This window comes from Trachypithecus francoisi, unplaced genomic scaffold (genome assembly GCF_009764315.1).
Source record: "Trachypithecus francoisi isolate TF-2019V2 unplaced genomic scaffold, Tfra_2.0 Lachesis_group7, whole genome shotgun sequence".
NCBI lineage: Eukaryota > Metazoa > Chordata > Mammalia > Primates > Cercopithecidae > Trachypithecus > Trachypithecus francoisi.
Genome location: NW_022681472.1, coordinates 77,704,396 through 77,720,811, shown reverse-complemented (window position 1 = coordinate 77,720,811; position 16,416 = coordinate 77,704,396). Strand labels below are relative to the sequence as shown.

General features: G+C 47.2%; 2 protein-coding genes across 4 annotated transcripts in view; one reads left to right on the top strand and one right to left on the bottom strand.

The window, feature by feature from the left end:
* The window catches only part of ZHX2 (zinc fingers and homeoboxes 2), a 191,035-nt gene that overhangs the window by 160,150 nt on the left and 14,469 nt on the right, over positions 1–16,416 (bottom strand). The gene's annotated exons all lie outside the window — the stretch shown is intronic.
* The window catches only part of LOC117079076, a 42,090-nt gene that overhangs the window by 12,042 nt on the left and 13,632 nt on the right, over positions 1–16,416 (top strand). Inside the window, exons 2-4 of the mRNA XM_033202698.1 lie at positions 8,914–9,030; positions 9,391–9,539; positions 9,634–9,707. Coding sequence (XP_033058589.1) covers positions 8,914–9,030; positions 9,391–9,539; positions 9,634–9,707 — 340 coding nt within the window. The remainder of the gene's footprint in view (positions 1–8,913; positions 9,031–9,390; positions 9,540–9,633; positions 9,708–16,416) is intronic.

Sequence of the window (16,416 nt, the reverse complement as noted above, 5' to 3'; positions counted from 1 at the left end):
AAGGCTCTTTTCCATCTGGCTCCCACATCTCCAGAACGCATGGCCCTTTCTGCTGCACACATTGGACTCCTCGCTTTTCTCACACCCTTCAGGCACGTTCCCACCTTAGGGTCTTTGCACCAGCTGTCCTCTGCCTGGAATTCTCTTTCTCCAGAAAGCCCCAGGGCTCACTCCTCCACTTCCTTCAAGTCTTAGGTTACTATTGTTTTTCTATAACAATGATCGCTTTCTAGCATAGTCTATGATTTCCTCACTTACTATGATTATTGCTTACTGTCTGTCTCTCCCCAGGCCAAAAATGTAAGTTCCGTGAGAGAAGGAATCTCTTTCTGTTTTGAAACCAAGAGCCTGAGAAGAGAACCGGGAACAAAATAGGTGATCAATAGATATTTGATGATTTATTGAATGAATGCATGAAGAGCACGGATACACAAAGCGAGTACTTATTAAATTCTTGGCAGCCTTCTTAAATGTGAAAGGGGGATTCTTACTCCTCACACATTTTCCTTCCACGAGAAAGGGTCCTTATGTCAAGGCTCTGGACCTGTTACCATCCCGCCTTCCTTCTCTTCACCCCTGAAAGTGGAGTAAAGGCTTGATTGGCAGGTGTCGGCCACTCTTGGACCATTTCTCAACTCAAACATTACTCTCCTGCAAGCATCACGGATGGGCCCTCTCTTTCTGTTCTGTCTGCCCCTATCAGAGGGTGGCAGCAGCCTTTGCCCTGGGTAAGTGTGTCTGGTTTCCAGGTTCCCAGTTCCCCTTGTCGGGTTCTTCCATGGCGTGGATGCAGGGCAGGAAACACTAGAAAGACCACCAAGCCAGTAAACCTGCATCATATTCTCTAGTCTGGTTCTATCAGTAACAAAGTAGATATTTTTATTTTATTATTTTTTGAGACAGGTCTCGCTCTGTCACCCAGGCTGGAGTGCAGTGGTGCAATCTCAACTCACTGCAGCCTCGAACTCCTGGGCTCAAGCAATTCTCTCACCTCAGCCTCCCTATTAGCTGGGACCATTGGCATGTGCCACCACACCCAGCTAACCTAATTTTTTTTTTTTTGTAGTGAAGGGGCTTTGCCATGTTGCCCAGGCTGGTCTCGAACTCCTGAGCTCAAGCAATCCACCTCCCAAAGTGCCGGGATTACAGGTATAAGTTGCACTCAGCCCAAAGTGGATATTTTGATTTCCACCTGTTCAACTCCTATGTCTGTCTCCATTGATTCTGAACCTAGTCAGGTAACAAGGCTGTGCCATTTACTGACCCCTAAAACTCTAACATCAAACATTCCCAATTTTAAAAAGTAAAACTTTCGGTACTCTGGATCCAAGTTGTCTATAATCCCGGCCACTCCCTTTTGACATGCTAGTCTGTGGATGTTCCACTTCACATACAACACTCTTTGGCGTGCCCATTTTGATGGGCATGACTCTGCAGTGAGGTTTGTGACCCCAGGGGAAAGGGGCTGCTACTGGCTGGACACCATTCTGCTGCTGATGCTGTTTAAAAAGGTATACACATCCTGCCCCTCACTGCTGGCCCTTCCAGGGCCTGCCGTCCACAGAGCCTCACCCACACAGGACGTGACATCTCAGGGCCACATTTCCTGCTCATGTGGGACTCGATTCTGTTCTCTGAAATGCTGCATTTGCTCCATTCTTCTTGTCTGCTGAGATCCTTTAGGAAGTTGTATCTGTCATCCAACATGTTCACTATCGCTCCCAGCTTCACATTATCTCTGACCACAGTGAAATGATAGTGACCACTTACTGAATGTGTACAAGGTCTCAGGTATTGAGCCAAGCATTCTCCCTATATTGTCGCATTTAATACTCAAAATAAGCCAAGGAAGCAGGGGTTACTAACCCCCATTTTACAGAAAAGGAAACTGATGTTTACAGAGATGAAGGGTATTTATGTGTCACTGCAGTTCATAAGTAGCTGAGCCAGTTCTTAAGCCTGCACACTGGACGGCCTCTAGGGCTGGCACTTAGGTCTTCATTTATGCCATTTATTAAGCTCTTACTCTTTGCCAAAGATTGTGCACCATGCTGGATTTACATGATCTCTTCGGAGGCTTTTTTTTTAGCAGAGGAATACATGCCCATGGTCAAGAAATCAAGCACTACCGGGGCTTATAATGAAAACCATCATCTTCTAATGAAAAGTAGCCCTCCACCTCCCCTACCCAACACACTCCCCAAAGTCAACCTTTTCTAACTCTTTCTGAAAACTCGTAGAGACTTCTCTAACTACAGGATTTATTGTAAGCTTCAAACAATTTGGATGACGTAGATATAATGATGATCTCCCTTTACAGATGATGAAATGGCAGCAGAGTGGCCTAACGTCACATAGCTGGCATGGGGCAAAGCCAGGATTCAAACTCACTTCTGCCTCTGCCCAGGTCCTGTTCTTACAGTTCAGGGCCTGTGCGTGACATGTGGGGCAAGGGTGTGGCTCGGGCCCCTCAGGCACACTGGTTTCTGGGTTGCTTGTTGTCTAAAAGCACTCACAGCAGGCATAACTAAATACCAGCATGGGATTATGCAGAAGTGAGTTTTCTTTTCCCTGTGAGGTTAGTTGCCAATTCCTCTTTCTTCTTTTTTTGAGATGGAGTTTCACTGTTGCCCAGGCTGGAGTGCAGTGGTACCACCTTGGCTAACTGCAACCTCCGCCTCCCAGGTTCAAGCGATTCTCCTGCCTCAGCCTCCCTAGTAGCTGGGATTACAGGTGCCTACCACCATGCCTGGCTATTTTTTTTGTATTTTTAGTAGAGATGGGGTTTCGCCGTTTTGGCCAGGCTGGTCTTGAACTCCTGACCTCACGTGATCTGCCCACCTCGGCCTCCCAAAGTGCTGGGATTACAGGCGTGAGCCACTGCACCTGGCCCCAACTCCTCTTTCTAGTGTCTTCACGTTTGTTCTTCTCCAGCCACTGCAGACATCTCCCATCTCTCTGTTATGATACAACTGCCAACATCACTTCAGGGTCTGAGTCTCCCGGGCCCTTCTATTCCTTTCCAAGAACCTCACAGCTTCTGGTCTCTCTTCCTGTGAGATGGAACTAATGGCATTTATCACCATCTCCGTTAAGAGGTTGCAAAAAAGACCCATCCCTTCCAGATTCAGCTTTTATAAGAAATGAGTCTCCCTTGGTTTTGTGACTATAGCTATTGCTGGAGAAAAAGTGCATGCAGCACAAAATGAAACAACATTGACAATATTTGTTAATTGTCTAGCTAGTGCTTTGGAGCTCCAACTCAAACTAGTCAGGTTCAAATCTTGGTAAGGGCATTCACTTACTATCTTTGGTAATCTGACAGGTCACTCTCCTCTCCGTAATGGATTCCTCAGCTGTAAATCTGGAAGGAGTGTGGCGAGAATGATGGATTATAAATAATGAATTACATGGGTTAACCGTTGTGCTTTGAACTCTCCTGACCACAGCCCGCGCTCTATATGCTATTACTACTTAGTATTTGATATGGTTTGACTGTGTCCCCACCCAAATCTCATCTTGAATTGCAGTTTCCATAATTCCCACATGTCATGGGAGGGACCTGGTGGGAGGTAATGGAATCATGGGGGCGATTACCCCCATGCTGCTGTTCTAGTGATAGTGAGTGAGTTCTCATGAGATCTGATGGGTTTATAAGGGGCTTTTCCCCCTTTTGCTTGGCACTTCTCCTTCCTGCCATCATGTGAAGAAGGATGTTTGCTTCCCCTTCCACCCATGATTGTAAGTTTCCTGAGGCCTCTCAAGCCATGCTAAACTGTGAGTCAATTAAACTTCTTTCATTTATAAATTACCCAGTCTTGGGTATGTCTTTATTAGCAGCATGAGAATGGACTAATACACTACTAGCATTGTTGTTGTTTAAAACCCTGAAGTTGACCTGAGGCATACACACACACACACACACACACACACACATATATATATATATATATATATATATTTGGTGCTCACATCTAAGTGGCATCAAGACAGAAATGATCATTAATCTCTTAAAAGTATTTAAAGGCATAATTATTAGCCCCATCTTATAGATGAGCAGATAAACTGAAAAAAGGTAAGTGACCTGCCCACGGTGACAGGATGGTTCTGAATTAGAAGCAGGCACTAAGGCCATTTGAACTCTCCCAACAACAAGGCTGGGTGACCTTGGACAAGTTGCACTATCTCTCTCTGAGCCTCATTTGTAAAATAAAAGGGGTAAAGCTGAGACCTCACCTCTACCATTCTCTAATAAAGAGGGAGTAAGCACAGCAGTTAAGAGATAGTGTCCAGAGTTAGGGGTCTTCTACTTACTACCTGAGTGACCTTGAGCAAATTACTTATTCTCCCGGTGCCTCGGTTTGCTCATCTGCAAAATGGGTCTAATGGCAGTATCTACCCTAGAAGGTGGTTATATATGGTTATATATCTGAGGAGAAGGCCTGGCACATAAAAGTGCACAGTAAGTATCAGTTCTTATTCCTGACTTGTATGTGGCCAGCCTGGCCTCCAACACCCTTTGTCAGTCCTAAGCCCTTTGCTCATCACCCACCACAGTCTCAGTCCTGACACTGTGCTCAGGGCATAACACGTGGTTTCCACAAACCCGGTTAGGTGTCTTAGGCAGAGTGTTAAGCTCTCCATCTAAAGTAAAAGGCTATTTTCAAGTGCCTAACACTTCAATTTGAAAAGAACTCTATTTTTTTATTTCTACCTGTAACGCTGATTACAGTGTTTTTGCTTTTCTTCCCATGTAGTCTAGAAATCCTGAATAAATGTCAAAAAGAGTTCCCTGAGTCAATAAATAATGTAATATTATTAAAACTCTTAGGAATGAACCATTTCCTCCATTACCAGAAGCTTAAAAGGATAATATTTTCAATTTCATTTTTCAATAAATACATTATGCAGGGCGCAAGTGATGTGGCTATAATTTGTGGTTAATAGATCAATGGTTCATTCATTTGATTGGAAAATACCCGCGCCTGCCCAGTAGGAGCCAGGCATTGTCCCAGGTTTTGATGATCCAACAATGACAACAGCAACAGCAGCAGCAGCAGGGAAAATAGGAGCTCCCACTCACCAAGATCCCCTTCCACTGTCCACCCGTCTCCACCCTGTGGACTGTGGGAGTGCACCCTCGCCCTCCACCCTCTACCAGTGAGCTCTACCAGTGGGATGAACTGGCATGAGATCAGAGGGTCTAAGGATGGGAGGTCTGGGTATATATCCCCACACCCCCTCCCCTATCATCAGACCTAGAGAAAATTACTTCATCTTTCTGTGCCTCAGGTTTCCCATCTGTGAAATGGGGCAAAGAGTAATACTCCATAAATGAGGCTGACATGAGTTACTGTGCTTAGAACAATGGCTGGCCATAATCGGCACAAGGTAAATGTCAGCTGTGTAAAATGACTGTTCTTCAGTGTCATGTGGGACAGTCACTCTCCCACAGCTACACCTTGTCTGAGATCCAGTGGCCACTCTTCTCTGTAATCAGGCTCTCCATTTACTCAGTCCTCGCTACTCTGTGTGTACCATCTCTTTCCTGCTGGGACCCTAACATTGGTGCCTGCACACACTGTGTTCTGGGCAGTGTTCATGAGTTTTCTGTAATGCATACAAATTGACCTGGGCAGATGCATCCCTTTTCTGGATTATAAAACTTGTGATGACTTTGTCAGCTCCCTGGTTTCTTCTTGCTTTTCTAGGTCGCTCTGTTGGGTAGGGACCAAGAAATTCCACAAATGCCCCTGTAAAGGAAGTCTTACTGGGCCCATTTCTACAGATAGAAAAACTGAGGCACACAGTTCAACCTAAGCCCCACAATTAGGAAGTAGTTAAGCTGAGTTTCAGATTCAGGCCGAGCTTTCATTCCCAAGCCTTACTTTAACGCCATTGAAAGTGACTCATTCATCCTTGATTTCCTGAAAGCTTGCAGGTAAGTAAAAAGGCAATTACAGTCGTGTGTGTGTAATGATTAATCTGATAGGAATAAGAACAAGAAACTGTGCAAAGGCCAAGCTCACCTGGGAACTAGGGATGCGAATGGGAGTTAGAGAAGGCTTCCCAGAGGAGGTGATATTAACCAGACTCATGAAAGATGGAGCACTATTCTGGCAACAAGGAAGAGGAACTGGAATATGCAAAGGTTTAGAGGGAAGAGGGAAACAGAGAAGGACTTTTTGTTCAGGACCTAAAAGCAGTTCAAAAATCCCAGAGCAGAGAACTCGAGGCAGGGGACAGGGAGGAGTAATGACAGAGCTGAGGCCGGGTCCCAGTGATGAGGAGCCACAACTGCTGGGCTGAGGAGATGCGACTTAGACATTTCGATGTCAATGTTTGTAGAGAGGTGATGCCTATACGGAGCTGCTCTGGCAATCTACCCATGACAGCCAGCTCCGTTAGGACAGAAGCTCTTATGTTTCATTTCGAACTTTTAAACCTGGCATGGAGCTCTGTATACCACAGGTGCTCCATAAGTGGGACTGACAACTTTTAAAAAAAGAAAGATCTTCAGGAGGTGTTCCTCTGAGTCCGTAGTAGATGCTGTGGGGCTAGCCCACGACCCCCTGTCCTTCCCACCTCAGTGCACATCGGCCTCACTTCTAACAGTTGGTACCTGTGTTTCCTTGCTGGGGTGGGGGTGTCTCTGATTTTCAGTGGCCACTTTGTTCCCCACATGCCAGGCCTGAAGTACGGGAGAATGACGCCCCTTCAGGGAGCGGCCCACGACCAGTGACTGATGGGAGTTGGTGAATAGGTTCCATGCCCGTCTCAGTACTCAAGTGGGACAGCGCTGAGGCGTGTGATCTGTGCTGGCACCCAGAGCTCCCCACTGTGGTCACCTGCTTGACAACGCTCTATTTCCTGGCTTCCTTCTCTCCAGGTCTCACTTCCTGCCACCCCCAACCCCCAACCCAGATCTTCCTTCACTTCTCACATAAACTATTTGCACTTGAAGCTTTGCCTTGGGGTCTGCATCTGGGTATTCCAAACTAAGACAGCCTGATTCTTAGTGTCACAGAATGCAAGAGTTTAGATGAAGGGACTTCAGAGGTAACCTACCATGGGCAGGAACACACATGGAGTCTACAGCTGGGGGATGGCTGCTGCTGGCTTTATGCTATGCACGTACTGAGGCAACAGAGTGGCCGCTGTGTGCACAAGGGAATCCACGGCCCTGCATTCTAGTTTCAGCTTTGGCACTGTATGTTGGAAAGAATACGGGCTTTGGAGCAAGACAGACCTGGGTTTGAGACCAGGCTGGGCTACAGACGGGCAGGTAACCCCAAGGAGTTAGGTGACCTCCCAGAACCTCAGTTTCTTTAGCTGGGAAATGGTGCAGGGTTTGATGACGTTCAAGTGTGGAATGCAAGTAAAACGCCTCACTGGGAGACACTGGGCTCCTTTCTAGTGTCTTTTCAGGCACTGCTTATTCTATGTCCTAATTGCTTTTTGCATACCTCCAGCCTAGCAATTATTTCACTATATGGGCCACCTTGTGCATCCGCCTATGTGCCTCCCAGGAGACTGGAGACTCCCAGAAGGTAGGAGCCAGGTTTTCCTCATCCTTGCCTCCCCAGCATTCAGCATCACACCAGGCATTTACCAAGCCCTTAATGAATATTTGTTGAATGAATGACTGAATAAATGGGGCCGGGAATGGTGGCTCACGCCTGTAATGCCAGCACTTTGGGAGGCTGAGGTGGGTGGATCACTTGAGGCCAGGAGTTGGAGACCAGCCTAACCAACAAGGTGAAACCTCATTTATACTAAAAGTACAAAAAATAACTGGGCATAGTGGCGCACACCTGTGGTCCCAGCTACTCGGGAGGCTGAGGCACGAGAATCACTTGAACTCAGCAGGTGGAGGTTGCAGCAAGCTGAGACTGCCACTGCACTGCAGCCTGGGTGACAGCAAGACTCTGTCTCAAAAAATAAATAAATACATAAATAAATGGCAAAGATGAAAGAATCCCTGCAAACATCTACCAGTGACGATGGGTTTTCTGCAGTGTTTGTTTATTCATTGACTCTTACAGTGCTGAGTCCTTGCCAGGCACAAGGCACTATTCTATGTAGTGACCAAAGCCTGCCCTGGCCCTCCATCTAATGGCTTCTCCTCCGGGGGGAGACAGCAGTGAGCCTCAAACAGGCCACCCAGCAGGCTCACCTGGGAAACTTCTCTAATGTGCACCCATATTCCAGAGATTCTGATTTCATCATGTGGGGTGGGGCTGGGCATTGGGAGTTTCAAAAGCTCAGGTGAGGATAATGAGCTGCCAGGGGGTGCACTACTGAGACCAAGAGAGAAGAAAAACCAAACCATTTCAGAGAGTGAAGAAGGCAGTGAAGAACACAGAACAGAGAGTGTGATTTAGTCCAGGGGTTCTCCATGGGGGAAGAGGAGACTGGGACTGTTTCACCCCCGAGGACACATTTGACACAATCTGGAGACAGTTTCAGTTGTCACAGCTGGAGGGGAGGTGCTGCTGGCATGGAGTTGGCAGAGGCCAGGGGTGCTGCCAAACACCCTACAACGCACAGGACAGCTCCTCATGAAAGAATGATCCAGGCCGGAATGGGCTGAGATGGAGTAATTCTGGTCTAGAGACAGGGCAGGGTGTGCTTCAGAGAAGGCTTCTTGGTGGAGGTGACAGGAGAGCTGAGACTGAAGAGGCAAGACACAGACTCCACTAGTGAAAGCCTGTGGGAGGAGCAACAGAGAGTGGCACGTCTGAGGTGGGGCCAGGGCCACCATAACGGTCCTTAATGAAAAGGTGCCACGTGGTGACACTGCCAAGCCTGGCTCACGTCACCACTACTTCAGTGGGGGCTGTCTGTTAGGGGTAGGGTGGGGAGAGGGAGGGGGAAATCTGGCTGCGTTTGCTTTGCTGCCTTTACTTTTAGGTCTCCAAATCCCCAAGTCCTCACCCCCATTGCAGGCTCAGAACAGGAACAGGGGATGGAGAGGAAGTTTCAATTCGGGTTGACCACTCAGACCTTGCCACCACCACCACCTGCAGGGTCACTTCTTCTTTATTTCCAAAAACATCTCCTGCTGCAACCCGCTGGTCCCCTAGAGCTCTAACTGCAGGCGGGGTGGGGTGGGGTGGGAGTAGGGGCAGTGGGATGCAGGGGAGCATTCTTGGGCGACAGCCTGCCAGCCTCCTCCACCTCTGGCAAGAGTGACTTCCCAAGAGAAACAGGGATGCCCAGAGCAGTAAATAAACACAGCATCCCAGAGGAGAAGGGTGGAAAGGCAGCCCCTGCCAGCCTTGCCCCCGTCACAGACACAACCCATGCACTTTACTAGCCAGGTGCTGGGACTCGGAACACATCTCCTGCCCCGCTCCCCTGTCCCCTTTCTCTTTCCCTTTCCTGAAGCTTCCCTGTAAATCAGTTGCAGACCCACTGCCTTGGTATCCCCTGGCTTGGACGAGCAGGGGCCACGCAGGCAGCCTGCTTGCTCAACACCACGTGGGCTTTCCATGGAAACATCATGACAGTTCTGTGGGGGCAATCTGGGTGGAAAGGTAAGTCCTTACATACAAGGTCCAGAGAGGCCTGAGTCAACAGGCTATGCAAGGGCAGTCACTGGCCTCTGACAGCAACAGGCCTTACCTGCAGGAACCCTGCTACCTGGGGATGGGCAGAGTGAACGCAGCTGCAGACTGCTGAGAAGAAAAGTGACTCGAGGCTGGGTGTGGCGGCTCAAGCATCTAATCCCAGCACTTTGAGAGGCCGAGGTGGGTGGATCACTGGAGGCCAGGAGTTCAAGACCAGCCTAGCCAACATGGTGCAACCCCATTTCTACTAAAAAAATAAAAATTAGCTGGGCGCGGTGGTACATGCCTGTAATCCCAGCTACTTGGGAGGCTGAGGCAGGAGAATCGCTTGAACCCGGGAGGTGGAGGCTGAGATGAGCTGAGGTGAGCTGAGATTGTGCCACTGCACTCCAGCCTGGATGACAGAGTGAGACTCTGCCAAAAGAAAAAAAGAAAGGTGATTCCAGGAACTGTACAACCACCTCCACTTTCTAAGTGGACAAACTGAGGCCAGAGAGGGGATAAATGACCCACCAAAAGTCAGCAGCCGTGGGTGGCTGGGCAGGGTGATCCCAGGTCTTCTGACCCCTGTCTGCATGTGGAATTTCTCTCAGGCTTCATACTTATTTCAGAATTGTAGAAAAGTTCCAAGTCAGTGCATCCAAACAGAAAGCCAGAGTGTCCAGAACTGGCAGTCATCTTCCTCCAGATGTGCGTTTAGGGCAAGTGAGGATATTACGAAGTGTCTCTGCCTCTTTAATCTCTTTTTGTTTCGGAGATGAGGTCTCACTCTGTTGCCTGGGCTAGAGTGCAGTGGTGCAATCATGGTTCACTGCAGCCTTTACCTCCCAGGCTCAAGTGATCCTCCCACCTCAGCCTCCCAAGTAGCTGGAACCATATGTTATGTGTGTGCTACCAAGCCTGGCTTTTTTTTTTTTTTTTTTGTAGAGATGGCGTTTCACTATGTTGCCCAGGCTAGTCTCAGACTCCTGGGTACTCAGGCAGTCCTCCCACCTCGGCCTCCCAAAATGCTGAGATTATAGATGTGAGCCACCGTGCCGGGCCTCTTAGTCTCTTGACTCATCTTCTGATAGGAAAACATCCCCCTGTGTTCCCAGGGTCCTCAAATATAAGACCCATGTCAAAAACCTGTTCGTGAGGACAGTTGTCAAGTCCTAACTTATGAAACTCCATGTCACAGAAAGAGTCATTATGGGAAATTTGCAGGAATATGTTTACTTAAGTAATTATTTTATTAAAATGATAATTTGTACAATATGCCCTGAGAATTTTATTACAGATACTTATAATGAAGCAGGTAATCAGCAATAAACGGTCTCTTTCCACGAACCTAGAATTACGAGTTTTTTCATGGGTTGTTATTTTAAACTGCCAAACACTACAGAAAATGTATAGCCTCTTTGCTCATCGAAAGCCTTGATTTGCAGAGTTGAGTATCTGCAACTTGGAACTTACAAAACTGATCATCAGCTTTCATGTGCCTTTTATGCTGTTAAAGTTATACACAAACACCTATATACTGTCAAGCAAAAGGCTAACAAATATTTAACTTTTGAGCTGTGCCGTGTTTTGGCTCTGTGTATTTGTATGTTTGCATGCACGTGCACCTGTCTACACAAGCCATAACTCCAGTTGTAGGTTTTGTTTTGACAACTCTTTCAGGCAAGCTCCCCACATGGTTTTGTAAGAAGAAAAATGTTCTTAGTTCTTTAGCTTCTGCTTCTGCATCCTCTCTCTCTCTCTCTGCCCCCCGCCTTGGGAAAATACTTGGCTTTTTAGTGGCCACAGCTATTCTCATGATTAAATCAAACACTCACTGTTAACCGGAATTTAGGGTTACTGATAACACATGTTGCAAAGATGTTTCTTCAGTTGCCAGAACAAATTCCCAATGTGCCAAGTCTCCAACTGCTTGTGTCCTGGATAAGTGTCACTGTGGGTCCATCAACACTGCCTGGCTCAGAAATTCCACAGATATTTATTGATCACCTACTCTGAACAAGGGGTGGCCATTATAGCTCGGGGGCTCTCCTATGCTGTCCAGGACACAGATACTCCCTTCCAGTCTTTGCAGAAGCTAGGGTTTGAAGGCACCGCACTGAGGCTTCCTTGCGGGGGCGCCTCACAGCAGAAACACTAGGGACGACCATGACTCTGGCTATAGCTACTATGTGAATCCAGCACAGGGGAAGAGGGCAGAAGATGGGATGGGGGCTGGGATGAAAGGGACGTAACGGTGACTGGTGTCTTCTGCCATCAAGGCCATCTGAACTGCTGGACAAGCTGACTCCTGCTGTACCAGATGAGCTAGGAGGGAGCAAAAAACATTTTCTTCTCTCAAAAGTAAATTTAGGCCAGGTGCGGTGGCTCACGCCTATAATCTTAGCACTTTGGGAGGCTGAGGTGGGCAGATCACTTGAGGTCAGGATTCTGAGACTAGCCTGACCAACATGTGAAACCCCTACTAAACCTCTACTAAAAATACAAAATCAGCCAGGTGTGGTAGCACATGCCTGTAATCCCAGCTGCGCGAGAGGCTGATTCAGGAGAATCGTTTGGGAGGTGGAGGTTGCAGTGAGCTGAAGTCATGCCATTGCCTCCAGCCTGGGCAACAAGAGCGAAACTCCATCTCAAAAAAAAAAAAAAAAAAAAAAAAAAGAAAAGAAAGAAAGGTAAAAGAAAAGTAAAGTAAATGTAAACGCCCATTACTCCTACAAAGCAAAGTCAGAAGGCTGAGAGTCAGGTGGACAGGACTCTCCTCCAGAATCTGGGAAAAAAGGATGCTTCCTGGGTGTCAGGATGCTGCCAGGTCACCTGCCCAGGAGCTCCTCAGTCACAGAAATTGAGCCCTCAGCCTTTCTCCATGGATTATCGGTGGGCTAAGAGCTATAACCAAGTCCTCTACTCTGTGGAGATAATCAAGTCACAGTATTATTTTCTGGGAACAAAATTCCAGAATTTAAAACATAAGCTAAAAAAGAAAGTTGAAGTTCACCAAAAAGGTATTTAATAGACAACTTCTCTGGATTCTTATCTCCCCCATTTTCACCTCCCCCCCCCCAATTTTAAATAACGATCTTTGTCAGAGAACTTTGGATGAAATTCTAATACTAAAAAACAAGCCAAAAAAAAAAAATTGTGGCGCACAAGCCAAAAACAAAGGGTGCTACCTCAGGTTCCATGGCTAGTTAGCATTTGATCTTGTATGTGTCATTTTCTTTCTCTGTGATGGAGGGAAGAGCTGCCACTGCCTAACCCACTTCCCTCAAACCTTGCAGCTGTGTGGGGAGATGAGGCTTGGGCTGACTCTCTTGCCCTGCACACCGTAGGTGGTGATCAGGATCAAAAGTAGAGGATTATCATCAAAAGGGCTGGGAGTGGTGAAACATTCTGTCATGCTCGCTCCTTCATGTAAGTGTACAGGAGGGGGGAGTGCTGTTTGTGTCACGGGTATGGTTTGTTGTTCTGGAGCGAGCTTTAACGTGGGCACATTTTAAAGTAGCAGAGGAATCCTGGGCAATTCACAACCTAGAGAGAGCCTCATTTCCTCTCTTATAAAGCCCCAGGGGATTGGACTAGGTGATTCAAATGTTGGCTTTCATAGTGGTTGGCTGACAGTTCACCACAGGAACTAGTGCAAAACTGGTAACCAACAAATGCTTGGATGGTTAATTACAGGGTCAGTTGGTTGAAGAAGGTCCTTACTTTTCTTTCTTTCATTTTTTTTTTTTTTTTTTTTTTATTGAGACAGTCTCGCTCTGTCCCCAGGCTGTAGTGCAGTGGCACCATCTCAGCTCACTGTAACCTCCACTCATTGCAACCTCTGCCTCCCAGGTTCAAGTGATTCTCCTGCCTCAGCCTCCCAAGTAGCTGGGACCAGAGGTGCACACTACCATGCCCAGCTAATTTTCGTATTTTTAGTAGAGACAGGGTTTCACCATGTTGGCTGGAATGGTCTCGAACTCTTGACCTCCAGTGACTCGCCCGCCTCGGCCTCCCAAAGTGCTGGGATTATAGGTGTGAGCCACCGTGCTCGGCTGGGTCCTTACTTTTTGAGTTGAGTCCATCTGCCCCATGCAATGTATTCAGAGTCAAAATTCCAGTGCACCACCATTCTCTGGCAGGATGTGAGATCAAAGTTCTGCAGCTACCTTTAAATGATATTTTTAAAAATCAAGGAACTTCAATGGAGAATAAACAAGTCTAGACTGAAAGCACTATCTCCCTCAGCACTGTAGGGTCCCTCCTGATCAGCATGGTGCCTGACACATAGTAGAGGCTTGAGTATTTCCTGCAGGAATGAACAAAGTGTCCGGCATCCCTAACACTTCTGATATACCCCGAATGTATAGGCGTAGCAGAATACACAGAAAGCTTTCAAGCGCTGGCCTTTTCTGTATCCCCCAACATACTCGCACCCTCCAGTGCTGGGTTTAGAATCAGCAAGACCAGTCTAGCTCTTGCCCTTCCTCGCTGCGTTGCTTCACTTCTCTGAGACTCAGTTTCCTTTTCTATTCCATAGAGATAATCAGGCCTCTCTCAGGAGGAGAACAACAGGGACGCCCTCCCAGAGGAGCTGGGCGGAGTATACAGATTAATTAATCCGTGCAGTTCTGAGAATCGGCCTGGCACGCTGAACCCTCCTGGTAACTGTCAGCCATTAGCATGACTATTGTTATGCTCAGTATCATTAGTGCTGGCAGTAATTAGAGGCTCATTAAATGTTAATTTTCTTTATGCCAGACTGGATGCTCAATGTAAAACCAAATAGTAATGGTATCCTACAAAATGTAAGAAAGGCAAATAGGCTGTAAAAGAAATTTTTTTTTTTTTTGAATGTCTGGGTGGCCGTTCAGAGCCCACGACTGCTCCTCCATATCCCGTTGGGAGGGACAATTGAGCGCTGTCCTTAGTGTCAAAGACGGTACTGGACTAAGTGTCAGGAAGCTTCTGTTTGGGTCTGGGCTTTGCCCTGAAACTCTTTGTGGGCCTGGATTCAGGAATCCTGTTAGAGGTAAAAGGGAAACTGGTTGCCTCGCTAAGCAGAAGAGAAAACAGGGCACAATACCTGCTGAAGCTGCACAGCCAGCCCAAGGTTCTCTGGGCAGAAACAGGCACTACTGGTCCGACGGCCATGTGCTTCCCCCACAGTCTCCAGGCTCCTTGCAGCTATGCGGGGTTGTGTGAGCGGAAGTGGCAACTTTAGAAAGTGGGTATGTACCCCTTTCCTTTTCTCTTCCTCCCCTCCAGCAGCCTGAAAGCCAGTTGTTTCAAACGAAGTGGCTACAAAATTTTAGCAGCATGGATCCCCAAGTCACAGCTTGGAGGAAAGCTGCCTTCCAGAGCTGTAGTCCTTCAGTGGACTTCATGAAAGGAAGAAATAAACTCTGCCTTATGAAGCCACTGGGATATCAGGGTTTACCTATCACCGTATCATAGCTTAGCCTAACCTGACTACTCACTATCTCATCCAATGCCTATCCCAGAGGTTTCCTGCACCTGAAGGAAACCAAAATACTTTTCTCCAAACTACTGAGGATTGTTAAGTGAAGGACATTGACAATGCCAAGGAACCCCCTGCCCAGCCTGCATCTGCCTGATGGGAGGACACAAATCTTTCCTTACTGGAGACAGCACGGACTTAGCAGCCCAAAGGAGGCACCAGCAGGCACCTGAGGAATCTGGGAACAGATTTTACTGGCTTCCCACATTTTCCCGCCTTTTCAAAGACTAGAACTGCTCTCTTCTTTGTCTTGTCACTATACGGGATTTATGGCTCTTTGTTAAAATACTATTTAAGTAAGGTCCCTAAGCCACCACTTTGACACTTTTAAACTAAGGCCTCTCCCACGTGATGGGCAGAGCATGCATTAATAAACATTTGGTTGTTTTTCTTCTGTTAATCTGACTTTTGTTTTCAGGAGAGCGTCTCCACAAAGAACCTAAAAAGGGAAAGAAAGGAAACTAAGTTTTCTCCCCTACACACAGTTGTTACAGAATGGTCTGCTACTCTCTATCACTTAAGTATGTGCATGTGCACACACAAATATTAGACTGGAGTCCCGAGCCCATTTTCCTGTTACACAAGATGGCACACTAAGATTTAAGATTTACTAAATCTTAATAATCCCACCATCTCACTAGTGACAAAACTGCAAGAGGACAGGGTCTTGAGGATGAGAGGCTGTGTTTTTGCGGGCCTGGATTCAGGAATCCTGTTAGATTAGAGGCTATTAGAGGCTGTGTTAGTGCCAAGGAGTGCCTCCAAAGGGAAAGGAAAAAGATGCTGCTGTTACTAGTTTCGGTTGTGCGGTCTCTCATAAGCCTCATAAACAAAATCTTAAACTCTGGCAGGGAAGACAGGGCCAGTGTCTACATATCCTACTTGCTAAAGGACTTAATCTTTTTTGTTTTTGTTTTTGTTTTTTTGAGATGGAGTCTCACTCCATCGTGTAGGCTGGAGTGCAGTGGCACGATCTCGGCTCACTGCAGCCTCTGCCTCCTGGGTTCAAGCGATTTTCCTGCCTCAGCCTCCAGCAGTGCCTGCCACTATGCCTGGCTAATTTTTGTATTTTTAGTAGAGACGGGGTTTCATCATGTTGGCCAGGCTGGTCTCAAACTCCTGACCTCAGGTGATCACTCCGGCCTCTCAAAGTGCTGGGATTACAGGCATGAGCCACTGCGCCCAGCCTTAACAAAGAATCTTAATACATAACAGTCCAACAATGTGACAGGACAAGTATATAGCCTCAAATGTCACTAAGACCTGGCTTCAAATCCAGGAATTTGCCAAGGAACCCCCTGCCCAGCCTGCATCTGCCTTTTACTGTGTACAAGCCCTGCC